At 41.9% G+C, this 17292-nt stretch overlaps 1 protein-coding gene across 1 annotated transcript in view; it reads right to left on the bottom strand.

Moving 5' to 3' along the window:
• The window catches only part of VCL (vinculin), a 1795541-nt gene that overhangs the window by 1064898 nt on the left and 713351 nt on the right, over positions 1 to 17292 (bottom strand). Inside the window, exon 11 of the mRNA XM_044055664.1 lies at positions 2124 to 2271. Within this exon, the coding sequence (XP_043911599.1) occupies positions 2124 to 2271 (148 nt within the window). The remainder of the gene's footprint in view (positions 1 to 2123; positions 2272 to 17292) is intronic.

Here is a 17292-nt window from a genome sequence, read left to right as displayed (position 1 = left end):
CACACGCAAGAAGAACACTGACTAAATTTTACACCCATGTCCAGACCCCAGAGATGGAAAACTATGAAGTGCCCTTCTGGGCACCAGGAAAGGATGCCTTCATGAAGTTAAACTGTAGTCGTCCAAAGCAGAGCTGTACCCTGTAATCACAGTGCATGCAGGATGACATGTCTACAGATTAAGAGTGGATACCCTTCATCCCCTACTCCTTTAAGGTTGCAAAAGGTGAGAGCATCTGAAGAAATCTGAAACATTTCATGTTTCAGGGTCACAGAATGGGGACGACATCACCACCAATTCATATATCTACACCAACTATGTTAGCTAAGCCACCCAGGACAGCTAGCGAAACTACAGAGAATTTCTCAACCAAACTCACTGAAGGTGAGGTACCCTGGACATTGCCTACCAGTCTTCTCATACTATTCAAAGTACTTCATTAAGGCTAAATCCTCCAGGATAAGAGCTGCGCAAGTTGACCTTTCTTCATCCCAACTTTTCTATGGGAAAGGTATTATAATAAATCTGAAGGCCTCAACTCCATGGGCAGTCTCTTAACTGAGGAACAAAATAACTGATGTGGAGTCAAAGGATGTAAAATGGATACACACTACTGCACTTCCACTGACAGCAAGGATGGGACTCCTTTCATCTCCTCAGAAGGAGGTGTGTAACCTATGCTCAAGTTCCCTCAAGGTAAGGTAGCCAATACAGGTATCATGAGTGTTTAGCACCCCTGAATCCAGCAAAGGGTGGTTAGTTTACATGGGTTTTCCTGGCATTGGTCTAGCCAACACCTGAAAGGCTTGGGACTGAATTCAAAGTACAGCCAATGCAATAATTATGCCTCCAATACAAGCCACGCAATGCACTCAGCTAACAAAATAAGCACGTCTCCATCATTTGTGCCAACACTAGGACATGCTGGGGGCAAAAACACGACCCGAAGGAGAAAGGGGCCCCAACACTAGGTTTAGCAACAGCAGGTCACCTGTATAACCATTCTGCCACGTGGGGAGAAGAACCCAAAGACTCAACTCAGTCAGCCCAGAGGGAAACGCACTAAATATACCTGCCATACCTCTCAATGAGGGGAGCGAGGAAGGGAATCAAAGCATCCTGCCATTGCTGTACTTTAATACAGCTGGTCAAAAATCACTCTGTCTCAGACCGGAGATGCCAAAGAATATCTGCATACCCTCATAGCAGAAAACCAGGTAAAGTATGTGGCTTAAAAATCAAAGCTAACACACTAAAGGATGTGGGATGGCAGGTGAAGGCATCACCATCAATGAAACCAGCACACCTGTCCCTGCAGAAGAAGGTATAAGGGAAAGAAACAACTAGCAAATGTGTTCTTAATGCAAACAGTTTTAACTGCAAAAGCCAAAAATGGGAATTACGAAAGGAACACCTGAGGAGGCCCAGCCATATGGAAGATATGAACAGCAAACACTTAAAATGGCTGACTCTTACTACCACCAGCTACTGTGATCTACATTATGGAAAATAAACAAAGTGGGGGGGGGGGGGTTGAATCAGCAAATGTAAACAAATGGCAAAGCTAAGTAGATACTGTTCTAAGGGATAGATCCCAAAGGGTATGAAAACACAGAGAGAGAGATAACTAGAATGAACAGCACAATATTTCCAACCGATACTGGCAATGCAAAAACAAGCAAGAAAAGGAACCCTTTCCTGAAAATGAACCAGCAAAGGAGCTTGCAGCTCGGTACCATTAAAACTCAAATAAACACCTTCAGGTGTGGGAAGAAACTGCAAAGTATTGGCAAGGGGAAGTGCTTACAAAGCCACGGAAAGTTTTTTTTTTTTTTTTTTTTTTTAAGCCAAGCACAAAGTATGCAATGCACATTACATCATATCACTTAATGAACACTTAATTTCCTTAGGAAATTGTGACTTAGAATATAAAGGGTTATGATACAAGTCATAGTGTTAAACAACATTTACAACCCCCACCACCTCCCAAAACAATTTGTTAGATTAACATAACATTGGCAATACCCTTTAAAATTTTTTAAAAGATCACAAAAAAGATCTGGCTGAAAATAAACACATGAACAAATTGGCCACTGTCAAAACAGAACTGACTTTACACTTACCGAGCTCTGTATTCAGCTATTTGGTCAGTCATCTGCCCCAGAGCCTTGGCAGTTCCCAAAATATCACGTCGCTCTTTTCCTGCACAAAGTTCTCCAACTTTGCCTGCTTCATCCAAAATTTGATGGATTGCATGTTCACCAGCATCACCTAAAATGCAAAAAACGCTGACTGTTTAAGATACTTAATTTGAAGACAGCATCCCAATCTGCAAAAACTACAGTAAAACAGAGCAGATGCATTGTTTCACCATCAAGTTTTACTCCTCAACGTGAAGTTATCTGGGCAGGGCTTCTGACCTGCTGTATGCAAACATCACACCAGCATAGGGTCTAATAATAAAATATTAGTTAATCTGTCTGTGGTGCTACAACTGCTTAAATAAAAACTTAATGCACTTACCATAACGTTCCATCTCTGTTGTCCATTTTCATTCTTCCTCGACTGATGGGTTCGGATTCGAAACTCTGATCTGACCCGGCTGCTGCTTCTAGAATGTAGGATCCTAGAACTCTCGAGCTCCTCCATTTACCCACAATGCCCCACCAACGTAACCCAGACTGGTGTTTGCTACTCCTAAATGTAAAAGGACACTGCCAGAACAGACAAAGTGAAGCTGGAGCTCAGACAAGGAGCACAGGTTCCTACACAACTCCGATCTCACCAGGAGGGGGTAAGTAGGTAGGCAGGGAGTTGAGGAAGAATGAAAATGGAGAACACCGAGTACATAACTTTCTAATCTGATGTGGTCATTTTCTTTCATTCATTCTTCAACTGATGGGACAGAGTACTGAGCTACCACAACCCTGGGAGGGCCTTAATTAAGGTATTCCAGAGCAATAATGACCCAAAAGCTGCTCTATTCCTAGAGACCATATTGAACGTGTAATAAGCAATAAAGGTGCAGAGATTAGCATAGGCTGCAGCTGCACAAATATCCAAGGATGCTCTGGACCAAAAAAGCTGAAAAAAAAAACACCGCAGATCTCATGAAATGGGCCCTAGGAGATTTTGTTAAAAGATAAACCTAGTTTTCCACAGACACTGGTTATACTCAGTCAACCATATGGCCAATGTAACTTTTGATACTGGATTGCTAAATCTGGTAGGAAAAAAATGAAACAAACTGCTCAGAGTTCCTAAAGTCTTTGGTTCTACGAAGGTGAGAGCATTCCTGGAAGGACACCAAAAAAGAATTCAAAACAAAGTTTGTTCTACTGCCTCCTTATTTCCAAACAAGAATAACTCGGAATATTGCCTGATTTACCTAATCCATGAGATTTTGGAGCACTACCTGTTTCCGAACAATGTTTGTTTTCCTTAGGTTCCCTGGTTCATTTAGGTACAAAGAAACTGCAAGAAAGCTTAGACCAGCACATGGTCTGAAAGAAACCCAAGAACCCAGAGACACTACTACAGTGTTGAGTGACTGGACGACACAGTTGGGATCAAGGCTAAATCTTACAGAATCAACCAAGAACACACAAACTATTGTTTTTCCTCAATAAAAAATATTTTTTATTCTCGATAAAAGCTTTAAAACCTGTCTTTACTTTTAGTTTGTTTTTCCACGTGGCAAGCCTGGAATAGCGCTCACATTTGGAGAATAAAGTGAGTATTTTTTACCTTGGTTTAATTTTTACACTTCGTAACTGGGAAAGGCTATACTTACGCCTGTTGGAACACTGCTTTTGCTTTGCTTAAGTGGCTCTGTGAAGGTGGAAACAAAGTTGTCTATGCACATCCAACATATGTAACATGTACTCTTATTTTAAGAAATTTGGAAAGCAAACTGGGAGATTAATGTGTTGGTTAATACTTGAATGAAAAGCTACCTCAGGTAAAAAAGACTGTTCAGTTCACAATGACACCCTGTCCTTGTGAAAAATGAAATAAGAAAGCATTGAAGACAGAACCTAGAGTATATTTACTCTTCTAGCCGACTTAATAGCCACTAGAAAAATGGCTTTCCAAGATAAAAAAAAAAAAAACTGAGGTCAGCTTTGGCTGAAGGTTCAAAGGGAGACTGAGAAGGTCTGAAGCATTATATTTAAATCCCGAAGTGGAGTAGAGTTTTTCAATGGAGGTTTAAGCAGAAAGGTTCCCTTGAAAAAAGCCTTGGAAAGTTTAAAAGAAGCTAAAGTAGAGTTATTTTCACCCAAGAGAAAATTACAAATGGCAGCCAATTGACCTTTAATTGTTGAAAAACTACCCTCTTCACTGAAAATTGAGGCTAAGAATTCAAGGTCAGCTGAAATATGTGTTGAAAAGGGGTCCAAGTCTTTGCAGAGGGCTCAAAAGACAAATTTTGTTCATTTACTCTTGCAAATCTTTCTAGTAGAAGCCTTACGGGAAGATAATAAAATGTGACAGATGGGGGAGGAGAGCCCAGACTGTCTCACAATCATTGGAATTGGAGAAACCATGCAGTCAACTTGGTGTGATATGTCTGTATGAGTCATGCCTGTTGGGTGGGACAGAAGATCCGGCACTGGATCCAGAATGGATCTAGAAGATGAGGCCAGAGGAGTAGGAACTAAATCTGACAAAGCCAAAAGGGTGCAACAAGCATAACTGTTTTCAACTGAAATGCTTTCTGAAGAAACTTTGGAATTAGTGGCAATGGTGAAAAGACATTAAGGAGACCAGAGGGCTAGTCTTGAACCTGAGCATCTCTCGATGTCTCAACTTGTCCCCTGTTGGAGGGCTCAGAGCAAAGAACCTGCTGCACTTGCTGCTGATGAAAAGACTGCAGCACGTTGGCCCCACTAATGGAAAATGTTCTCTGCCACATTCACAATGACAGAACAGTCATGAGGCATCAGCATGGAACTGCTTAATTTGTCCACAATCACAGTGGATTTACCTGGAATGTGCACTGCTATTAGAAAGTGACTGGAAGAGACTGTCCACTGCCACACTCTCATAACTTCTCGACAAAGAGGATAAGATTTGGCTCCCCCCAGTCTCTTAATGCAATAGGATGAAAACATTACCAAATGCCATCCACAAACTCCAAAATGTCTGTGACGATGATAAGCTCTCAGAAACCCAACTGCCCTTTTTTCCATGATGTTTGGAATCAGGCCCAGTTGACTAGCTGAAGCTCTGCTTTCACTCTAGCAATTCTGCGCCTTGCCCAGCTTCTTTACATCCTTATAAAAGTGTGGCTGCTTATAGGACAGGATAGGTGGAGGACACGTTTGCACTAGTAATTCTGTGCATTGCCCAGCTTCTTTACATCCTTATAAAAGTGTGGCTGCTTATAGGACAGGATAGGTGGAGGACACGTTTGCACTAATAATTCTGTGCATTGCGCAGCTTCTTTACATCCTTATAAAGGTGTGGCTGCTTATAGGACAGGATAGGTGGAGGACACGTTCACGCTAGTAATTCTGTGCATTGCCCAGCTTCTTTACATCCTTATAAAAGTGTGGCTGCTTATAGGACAGGATAGGTGGAGTACACGTTCGCGCATATGTACCTCCCATGCGACTACACGTTCGTGCATATGTACCTCCCATGCGACTACACGTTCGCGCATATGTACCTCCCATGCGACTACACGCTCGCGCATATGTACCTCCCATGCGACTACACGTTCGTGCATATGTACCTCCCATGCGACTACACGTTCGCGCATATGTACCTCCCATGTGACTACACGTTCGTGCATATGTACCTCCCATGCGACTACATGTTCGTGCATATGTACCTCCCATGCGACTACATGTTCGCGCATATGTATCTCCCATGCGACTGCACGTTCGCGCATATGTACCTCCCATGCATTTCTTACTACTGCCTATACATTATGCGTGCAGCACAGCATTAAATGTCCAGTGATGCTTATCTACTGGTATCTGTCTGGTAAATGCTGCTAATGATCCTCACCCCATATTGGATTTAATTTCTTCAGCTTCTGCTTCCATACTTCTGTGAAAAAAAGCAGTTGTGGCCAAGTTAAGTTGCATGGCTAAATAAAATTAAAGGTAAGATGTACAACTATGCACAGCTATGCACAGCAGTCTCTTACCAACCCAGAAACGTTATCTACTCCATCATAAAATACTTGTGTAATCACAACTTTCCCAAGTACCTTGAAAGTTTGCAAATAAAAACTCCCGGCAATAAACAGCTGAAATTGGCTTTACCCCAAGCGATTACTTAAAAGATTTCTAAACTAGGATGTGTAAAAGATGCAACCTACAACACCGAAAATAATGACCAAACATGCATTACTGTTCTTGCCCCACAGGCCTATCTAAATTCTGGAAGAGTGCAGAATACACACATTTTGAAGACTTGAGACATGGAGAACCCTAATAAATCCAGTCAGTGGAGGTCTGTTCACTAAGATATGGTACACTATGGATAATACAATTTGCCTAATCAATCACTACATGCAAATGTCAGCATACAAATAAATTGACATTACTCTACTTTGGCAGAAAAGGCCATCAATGACTTTCTCTATAATCTCCAAGGAGAAAGCCTGCTCAGGATCTTTGTCATCAGAGCTGATCTCAAAAAATGGCAGGTGTACCAAATTGCTAAAAATGTAGGGATGTCCAGAGCTTAGAGAGTTTTCCACTATTCCAACTGACACCCAGCAACATTAGCCACATGTGGTATCCCTCGATTTGACCTACTCCAATGTCTGGATCAACAAGTAGCATAGAAGGAAGACCATAAGGCACAGCTACGTTAAAGGCTTTGATATCTAAACAAACTAAGCTGCACATGATATAAAGCCAAAGAGTACCCTGTTAACTCAGCTTTACAGTGCTTTGCCATAAACGCTTACACAAATTAAAATCAAACAAGTGTTAAAGTTAACAAAATAAAAAAATTAAAAATACATGCTAAAAAAATAAATGTCACTGAATATACGAAACAGTATCAAGATTTTAACTTGAGAGCCAGGTTAAACCATCAAAAACAAAATATCTCAACATCACAAAGAAAATAATTTCAAATAAAAATTTGCTGAAAGAATGCAGCAGTTTATACTTCTACACTGACTGCTTTTAATATCAAATTTAAATAACAGTAATCCAAAGAAGTAAAAATAAGCCAGAAAGAAGTATAACGGTGATCATTTCACAAAAGCAAATGGCAGAGATCCACAGAGATCCACACTGCATACAGAAAAGGAGTAAACAAATCAAACCAGACCAACCAACCACACACTTGAAAAAATATTGTTCAAAAAAGGATTCAACTTAAAGCTCACATTATTAATAGCCAAGTTATAGGCAAGGGAATCAAACAGTGAGTTTCGGTTTGACTACTTGTTGCCCAATTGAGACAGCACTGAAACTTAACACTGTGGTCACAGCTCAGATTAAATGATGTGTATTACTTGCTCTCTGTTGTATGAAACTGAATACCCTCAAACGAGACCACTGTCAAAGTCTGAGCTTGTAAACCCAAACAGGAAAAGCAAAGACAGAGTGGGTGCTTTCTAATCTTCTACAAACATAAGTCCTTTCTTTCTTAACTAAAGGCTGACCGAAGTTGGATTAAAATTACATGTACATACCATTCAACTTCTTAGGGCAAGAAATCTGGACAAAGCCATAAATAATGACGGGACAGATGCCGCAAAATAAGCACCGATTTTAAGAATTGCACTTATAAACATAAAAAGTTGCTAAAGTAACAGGTTTTGCATTAGCATGTATTTTCTGACTGATATAACGTCTGAAACTCAAATGTCTGTGATTAGTGAAAAAAACTAAACTTCTCCTCTTCACCCCCACCACTCGTACCTCCCCGTTAAATTTCACCATCTTGTCAAACAACAACACTGTCATCTCTCCTGACTCTACAACTAAACTGCTAGGAATAACCATTGATAACAATCTCTCCTTTGATCAACACATCAACACCACCATCAAATCAGTTAACAGAAAAATAGGAGCCTTATACCGTATTAAACCATTTCTCACCCCATCTACTAGAGCTACTATTGCCCACTCCCATCTTATATCTACTCTCTTTTATGCCTCTCCTATCTTCACTAACCTCAAGAAAACTAACCTAAACTAGCAACTTGCTACAATAACAGTGCCCACTTCGCCACTGGTAACCCTTTCAGAACCCATCACTGCCTTAATTTGAAACTTTTAGGCTGGCTAGAACTACAAAACTACCTTATAATCTCACAACTTACTATTGCCCACAAAATACTGTACCAACCTGATAACACCCCTAAACTTTCACAACTTTTACTCCCTTATAACAATCTCACCTCCCTTCGTTCCTCTTGTAAATTCATGACCAAACCCATAAAGGCCCACAACTTAGCTGGCGACTCTCTATTCACTAATACTGTAGGCAGAGTATGGAATTTGCTACCTAGGAATATAACTCTGATCACATCCTTACCTCTCTTCAAACAAATCAAACTGTACTTCCAAAATCACTGGCTTTGTTCATGTAGTACACCAGACTAACTTCCCTCCCCCCCTTGACCTTTAACCCTACTTTGTGCTTAATAGTTAGCAAATACCTTTTTCATTTCCCTTTGCAGTCCTTTTTGCTCTGACCTACTTCGCTCATCTCTCCTATCTCCTCTTGTTTGTCCTCTTTCTTTTCACACTTCTCGACTACTGTCTTTTCCCTCTTTTATCTTACATTACTCCTTCTACTTCTCTACCCACTTGTACTTTAACTTTTTTCTATATGGTAGAAGCTTTATGGCATAACCTGTATGTATTAAGTAAGATACTTTGAAACTTATCTAACACTATTCATAACTACTATTGTTCGTGTGCCTTAATTTTTGTTGATTTTAGCACCAATTTTTTTCTTATTTTTATTCTATGTCTTTATTAACAACATGTCTCTTTGTTATGTTTTGTGTGGAGCTTTTCTCCCCGGGCCTCTACTGAAAATGGAAATATATCCAGCTAGACTAGCCCGGTCAACAAATGTAAAATAAAAATAAATAAATAAAATAAATAGTGACTTCAATCCTTAAGGTTTTACCAGAAAACCATACATTTTAAGAGGAACAGACCAAAAATATGAGCACAAATGTGGACGTCTGTGAAAATCTTCAAATATGAAAGGCATGTGTTTATAGCCTGGAACCAAGTAATGGGCACATGTGGATCAGTCATTAGTGGCAAGTTCCTTTCCAAAGTAAAAGGAGAAAGAGAGAGAAAGGAAAGACATCCATGTTAAAGAAATGGAGTTATAACTGGGTACCAGACTTTTTTTTTTGGGGGGGGCTTGGTTAAAACCATAAAACAGAGATATAAAGCTTGGAGTAAGATTCCCAAGACTGTGTCTTGCCTTCAAAATTCTCATAATTCCCAAAATTCTATATTTAGGCTATTATTATACACTAGTCTGGAGCAAGATTCAAAAAATATAGTATGCTTGAACGAAGGCAATGTCCAAGGCTTGTGATAGCTGGTTGAAAGTATACGAGTCAAAGGCAAAGCTCCCATAATGCATGCAAATAGCCACACACAAGCTTTTATAGTTCACCAATGCCACTTGTCCAGATTCTAAAACGCTTTACCTGGGCACCATTACTTCCTTAGTCTTAAGTGTGCATGTGCGTGTGTGTAGAGTGTAAAGATACCGGGCATATTTTATATCGGGTCTATGTTCGGCAATCAAAAAAACATCTTTGAATGCCTAAATATCATACGTAAAACATCTAAAAAATAAATAGCCAAACACGGCTTATTTCAAAAATAAATTCATCGAATGGCCATAGTTGGCCAACAACCAGGAAGAACTGCAATGCACAAGGTAAGTGAAAGAAACCTTTTAAATTTGCCCTATACCCCACCAAACTGTAGTGCAATCTTGCAGGTGGTGTGTGTGTGTGTGTGTGTGTGTGTGTGTGTGTGTGTGTGTGTGTGTGTGTGTGTGTGTGTGTGTGTGTATATATATATATATATATATATATATATATATATATATATATATATATATATATATATATATATATCTATATATGGGTCTATGTTGCTTGCTCGAAATTCCAAAATCTCGAACAAGCAACATAGACACCCATAAGGATATTCACACCTCCAGGCTTGTTGCCCAACACAACGCATCTGAAATTCTCCAGGTGCAACTAACACTAGGTAAGACTGCAATCCAAACTGTAGCTTGCTACAGATCCCCCGCCATGCCTCAAGATTCTCACTACACCTTTCTAAACAAACTGGAAAATATTAAGATACAACCAAACACCCTAATACTGGGTAATTTCAACTACCCTGCCATTAACTGGGAAAACTACTCGGGTACCAACACCTTTTCCCAACGGTTCTTGGAATTCATAAATTCCAACGCCCTTGATCAACTAATTCATTGTCCCAGCAGGGGCTCCAATATCCTAGATCTGGTCATTACCAACATGGGATATAGATGCTCCACACCAGTGGTCACCCTCTCATTGATCAGGTCTGGCCATAAGCAAATCAACCTTGACATCCACCACATCCCCCCCCCCAGTAAGAAACCTCTATAAAAAACTTCTCCAAAGCCAACTTCATGCTACTTAAGTCAGAAGTGACAAACTTTATAGCACCCACACAGATTGGAGCTGAAAGTTCAACTGCTGAATCCTACACTAAGGCACTGTACGAGCACATCCACTCGTGCATGAATCGTGCCATCCGAAATAGAATAGAACCAAGACACTCTCCCCCCAAAAAAGGAAGCCAATCTGGTGGTCCCCTGCCATAAACCAACTATAGAACAGAAGGAAGAAACTATTGCAGAAAAAAGGAAAAGCCCAGGAAGCAAAAACCTCCCTTACCAGCCTCTGCAAGAAGCTGAGATCCCTCAAAATCCTCCAAAGCTAGTTACGAAAATAAAATTGCCAAATATTCCAAAGACAAATACAAAGCATTCTACAGTTATGTCAAGAATATAAATGGCAATGCTCAGATTTGCTCTGAGCTGCATTAAATATACTGATTCCAGGGATATTGCCAATATCCTGGTAGACTGATTTAGTGCCAACTTCACCCCCCCTAAAGGGCCCATCTCAATAGCAAAAGATTGCCAAATTCCAGTAATCACGGTCACACAGGTAGAAACTGCACTCTCCAAAGCTGAGAATACAGCATCCATGGGACGAGATGATATCCCAGGCTGTGTACTACATGAACTACAAAATGAACTGACACCTCACCTAAGTGTCATGTTTAATCATAGCCTCATCTCAGGCTTCGTGCCCACTGAGTGGCGCCCAGCTACAGTTATCCCAATCCACAAGGGGGGATCCACCTTGAATCCCAGGAACTGCTGTCCCATCAGTCTAACGTGCCTAATCTGCAAAGGCATGGAACGCATTATCATGGAACTTATAAACAAAGACATTTGCAACCTTCAAACACTGGACTCCAACCCCAGTCTGGGTTCGTGAAGGGCCGATCTTGTCTCCTGAACCTGAATGACTTCTTCGAATGAATCTCCAGAGCTGTGGAAGAGGGTAAGGAGGTCCACACAGCCTATAGTACAGTTGTGTACCTACCATAAATGTAGATGCTCGAGTGTATTCACTGTTGCAGTCATTACACTTGGGTTATCCTGCTGGCAGGCTACCTGCAGTTGGCCTGAATTCCAAAGTCTAGGTCCGGCGTCGGTTGCTGTCACCTCTTCCCTGACGTCAGTGCTCCAGGGGTATAAAAGATGCAGCCGACACCATTTTCTTAAGTTTTTCTTGCCCCAGATGTCAGGTGCCCCCAAATTGGTAGGCTGAAAATTATGCCAATAAGTATGCATGCATGCACAAGAATAAACATTTTCTCCATCTACAAGCAAATACACCACAAATGTTGTATAGGATAGAGAAGTATAGATAAGTCCCAGCAAAGAAAAGAGGGATGGTGGGTGGGTAACCTGGAATGCAACAGTGAATACACTTGAACATATACATTTATGGTAGGTACACAACTGTACTATGTTCATCGTGTTTCACTGTTGCAGTCTTACACTTGGGTTAAATCCCAAAGCTGAGGTTGGGTGGCTGGGTCTAAATAGGATTAGGAGAGGCTATAAGGCCCTGCAGAACTGCAGGGGCAAAGCCTGCTCTGGATTTAGAGTAAAGTGGTAAGTGCTAGTGCTTGGTAAAAGTGTGCACTGAACTCCAAGTTGCAGCCTCTAAAATGTGTTTGGTTGGTACGCCTCTGAGAAAGGCCGCTGAAGTGGCTGCTGCTCTGGTAGAGTGAGGCCTAATGCCCTTAGGCACTGATTTGCCATGTTGTGAATAGCAGAAACGAATGCAGTGGCCTATCCATTTTGAAATGGTCTGCTTTGAGATGGCCTTTCCTTGTGATCCTGCAGCATATGCTACTAAGAGTTGCTCAGTCTTTCTGAAAGCTTTAGTTCTGTCCAAGTAGAAGCGTAGCTGTCTGTGTATGTCCAAAGAATGCAGGAGTCTCTCACCCTTATTCTGTGGGTTTGGATAAAAGGTAGGCAAATGAATGGTTTGGTTAAGGGCCACACTGAACATTACCTTAGGCATAAATGTCGGGTTCGTCCTCAGAGAAACACTGTCTGGATGGAAAATGATAGAAGGTTCCACAGCCATGAGTGCCTGTAACTCTGAGACTCGTCTTGCATAGGTTATTGCTAGAAGCAGAGCTGTTTTCCAAGATAAGAACTTTATTTCAGGTGTATTGGCTGGTTCAAAAGGCGGCAGTGCGAGTTTTTCCAATACATAATTGAGGTCCCATGCAGGTATTGGTGCTCTCCTTGGAGGTCTTATGTTTTTGGCCCCTCTGACGTACTGTCTTAGCAACGGATGTGAAAAAATTGGTGGTTCAGTATTGTAATGAGCTGAAATGGCAGAGGCATGGATTTTAATTGATGACAAGGATAGGCCTTTGTCCAGCATCTCAGTTAGGTATTGTAAAATCTGAGGAATATTTGGTACAAACGTGTCAATTCCTTGTGCCTGGTTCCAAGCGCAGAATCTTTTCCATTTTTCTGCATACGATTTTCTGGTACTGGGCCTCCTGGCCTCCAAAATAACATCCATCACTGCTTTTGAGAGAGGTGTGCTCCGAATGGCTACATTATCTGCCATGCTGCCAGATTTAGGGTTCTGAGTTTGCTGTGCAGAATCGGATTGTTTTGTTGGGTCAGTAAATGAGGAATTAGAGGCAATGTCCAGGCTGGGCCTTGAGACAAGCTCTTTAGGATTGGATACCAGTGCTGGCAGGGCCAGTCTGGAGCTATCAATCATTTTTGGCTTCTCTTGTTTGACCTTTAGGAGTACCTTGGGGAGGAGAGGCAGAGGAGGAAAGGCATATACTGTTAGGGTTTTCCAGCTGAATGACAGAGCATCCACTTTCCATGCTTGCTTGTGATACGTTCTTGTGCAGAATCTCTGTAGTAGGCAGTTGTGAGAGGAGGCAAATAGATCTATGTCTGGCATCCCCATTTCTTTATTATCATGCTGAAGACTTGTGGATCCAGTTTCCACTCGTGGGGATCGTTAAGGTTTCTGCATAGTTCGTCTGCCAGAGTATTTTTCTTTCCTGGCAGGTGTACTTGATAAGTCAATGCTGTGTCCCACAAAGTCATGGCTTGTCTGCAGAGGGGGTAGGAATGAGTGCCTCACTGTTTATGTACCACATGACTCAAGTATTGTCCGTCCTTATCAGTAGTTGCCCTGGATGGAGTAGATCCTTGAAAGCTGTCAGGGCATTCTGAACAGCTAGCATCTCTTTTTGATTGATATGAAGATGCCTTTGGCTTGTGGGCCATGTGCCCTGAAAACATTTTCCTGCCATGTGGGCCCCCCAGGCATAATCTGATGCATCTGTTGTTACTGACTCCCTGGGCTGTGGGTAGGGTGAATGGCTGTCCCTTGTTGTGGTGACAGGCCTGTACCCACCATTGAAACTCCTATTGCAGGCAAGGAATGAGGGTAATTAATGTATCCAGCTGTGACAATGTTGTCCAAACACTTTTTAGATACCATTGTAGTTTCCTCATATGCAGTTTGGCACATAGAATTAGCAGAATGCAGAATGCCATGAAGCCCAAAGCCTGCAGAATTTTCCTTGCAGATAACTGGGTCTTTGTTGCCAACATTTTGAAGTAAGAAGTTAGTTGCCTTTGTTTGTCTGGCGTGAGATAAGCCATCTGGGTAGTTGTATTTAAGCTTGCACCCAGGAATATTATCTCTTGAGAAGGTACTAGTTTTGATTTCTTTTCGTTTACTGTGTACCCAAGGCAATTTAGTAATCTTTTTACAAACGCCAGATGCTGTAGTAGAATGTCCTTGTTCCCTGCTTGAATAAGGCAATCGTCCAAGTAAGGATATATTCGAATTCATCTTTGTCTGCAAAATGCAATTACTGGTGCCAGGCATTTTGTGAAGAGCCTGGGCGCAGTAGATAAGCCAAAGGGCAGTGCAGATAATTGGTAGTGCATTGAGCCAGCTATGAATCTGAGGTATCTTCTGCAAGATTGTCTGATTGGAATATGCAGGTATGCCCCTTTTAGGTCCAAAGTTACAAGCCAAGCCTTCTTTCCCAGCATGGGCAGAAGTGGCTGCAGAGTCAACATTTTGAATTTTGGAACGTGCAGAAATGTATTTAGAATAGACAGGTCCAGTACTTGTCTCCAGGCTTTGTCTTTTCTGGGTACCAAGAAAAGTCTTGAGTAAAATCCTTGTCCCTGCTCTTGCTGTGGTACTTGCTGAATGGCCCTCATGTCCATGAGGGAAGAAACTTGTTTTTGTGCCTCTGCCCACTCATTGTGTGGCAGGTCTGGCATACCTTTTGCCTTTGGCAGGGTGTGAAAGTGGAACCTGTAGCCCTGGGACACTATATTCAAGACCCATTTGTCCTGGGTGATCATGTGCCAATTTTGAGAAAAAAGTGCTAGTTTTCCCCCTAAAGGGGCTGCCAAAAGATAAGTGATTGGTGCTGGCAGAGGAAAGTCATTGGGACTGTTTCCTGTATGGCTATGATTTGTCTTCTCCGCCTTTGGAGGTAGAAGCGCCCCACTGTTTAGGCCTGTATAAGCCCTGGGGCTGGGATCTGCCTCTGGGGTGTCTGTATTTACCTCTTTGTGGCCTGTCTGACACTGGAAAGGACCAATTCTTAGTAGGCCAGTTCCTGCTAAATCTGGGGGGCTGTACCTGTAAGAAATCCTTCACTGTTTGCATAGATTTCGCTTTGTCCTCCATTTTCTTCAACACCTCCTCTGCTTTAACACCAAATAAGGTATCATGCTATAATGGAACATCTAGTAATTTTGCTTTAATATGATCAAGCAGATTCTGTTCCTTTAACAAAGCATGCCTCCTAATGACAGAACCCGTAACTGCAGCCCTGCAAGAGGCCTCCAGAGAATCAAAACCACATTGCAATGTATGTTTTCCCACTTATTCAGTTGCATGCAATAAATCCTGCATTTCCTTATTTTCTGCACAATCAGAATTTGACAACATTTTTTGTTTTAGCAGTGACATTAAGTACTGCTGATATTTAAGCATATGAAATTGACAATTTAAAGCCTTCACAGCAAAAGTAGCAGAAGTGTAAACCCTTTTCCCAGTCTGTCTAGTGCGCTTGAATCTCTATCAGAGGGGATAGGTTTTTTTTGCAGTAGAAGCCTTGACCCCTTTGGGACCCTAAGAAATAGTTTCTTGGTCAGCAGCAGGGTTTTTATAAAGAAATTTATGTGAATCTGGAACCCTGTAGTATCTGTCTGGTTTAACAGGGGCAGGAGGTAGAGAGTCAGGAGAAAGTCCGGACTCTGAAAATACATCATCTACAATGTCTAACACAGGAGAAATAGCCAAAGGCCTGTGCAGAGGTAGTAAAAGAAAATCTCTAAGCCTTTTCTTAGATTCTGAGTAGTCTTGGTTTTCCCAGTGGAAGTGCTCCCTCATGGTATGCAGGGTTTCCCCAAATGAATAATCCTCAGGCGGTGAGGCTGAAAGGATAGATTCTTCATCATCAGAATCCTCAAAGAGGAAAACAGTATTCCTGTTCAGAAGAGGAGTCAGAGGAAATGGAAACCTGATCTGAAGATTCATATTCTGTCTCTTGCCTAGGCCTTTTGTCAGGAGGGGGATGGGAACCCCTGATCAAGGTAATTAGGTCTTCGGACATTTTAAGCATCTGTTTTTTAGGCATGGTAGTCTGTCCAGGAGAATGCTGTACTTGTTTCTTTGTCTTTAGAATTGCTTTAGTCTTTGCTTTGGTAGCTGAAGTAGGCTTTACATATAACTGTGTAGGTCTGAAAACACCCTTGGAAGACAATCCCTGCTCAGCGGCTCCAGACCCAACTGAGGGAATAGTTTCTGAGTGTCCAATACCTTGAGTATCCAGAGGCCTAGCTGGCTCCACGTGGGAGTAGTCAGCGGCCTGTGGCTGTGAGGTAGCGGGAGCCAGGGGCTGCAAAAGCACCTCACTGAGAACCGGCGACTGGCTTAGTGGAAGCCTCGCCGTCAGTTTTGGACCTAGGATGCCTGTCTTTTTCCTTGCGCTTTTTATAAACTCCGGTCGTCGGCTGTTCCTATGGCATTATATAATTGAATCTTCAGCCAAAGTAACATAAGGTAAAATCGTACCGACACTTAATAGTGCGTTGGTTAAATCTAGCACAAAACCGACAGCTAGCAACGTTGTGATCAGGGCCTAGGCAAGGAATACAGTAAGAATGAAAATTCTTATGAGGTATTTGCTTCCCACAAAAAATACAATTGTTAACTTTTTCTGACATCAGACTGGAGCAAGTAAAAAGTTTCCCTGATGGGGTACTTAGCTTTAATGAAGACTTCGGATCTGAAATTCGTTTTTGAAAATCTCAGGAGTCTGCCGACCGCACTTGCGAACTGCTTTTGCTTCGGGCACCGCGTGGCAAGAAAGACTGAAGAAAATGCTGTCAGCTGCATCTTTTATACCCCTGGCACACTGACGTCAGGGAAGAGGCGACAGCAACCAACGCTGGACCTAGACTTTGGAATTCAGACTGACTGCGGGTAGCCTGCCAGCAGGATAACCCAAGTGTAATGACTGCAACAGTGAAACACAATGAACATCTGGACCGCACCAAGGCCTTCAACACCATCCCCCACTCTGGAATCAGAGATAAACTTACCAAGCTGGGCATAAATCCCTATATGTCACTCGATGGGTTGCCAACTGGGTTGCCAGCCTAGCT

The sequence above is a fragment of the Protopterus annectens genome, chromosome 14.part0, assembly GCF_019279795.1.
Source record: "Protopterus annectens isolate FY-2018-M chromosome 14.part0, PAN1.0, whole genome shotgun sequence".
In the NCBI taxonomy this organism is placed as follows: Eukaryota; Metazoa; Chordata; order Ceratodontiformes; family Protopteridae; genus Protopterus; species Protopterus annectens.
This window is presented reverse-complemented; position numbering and strand designations above follow the sequence as displayed.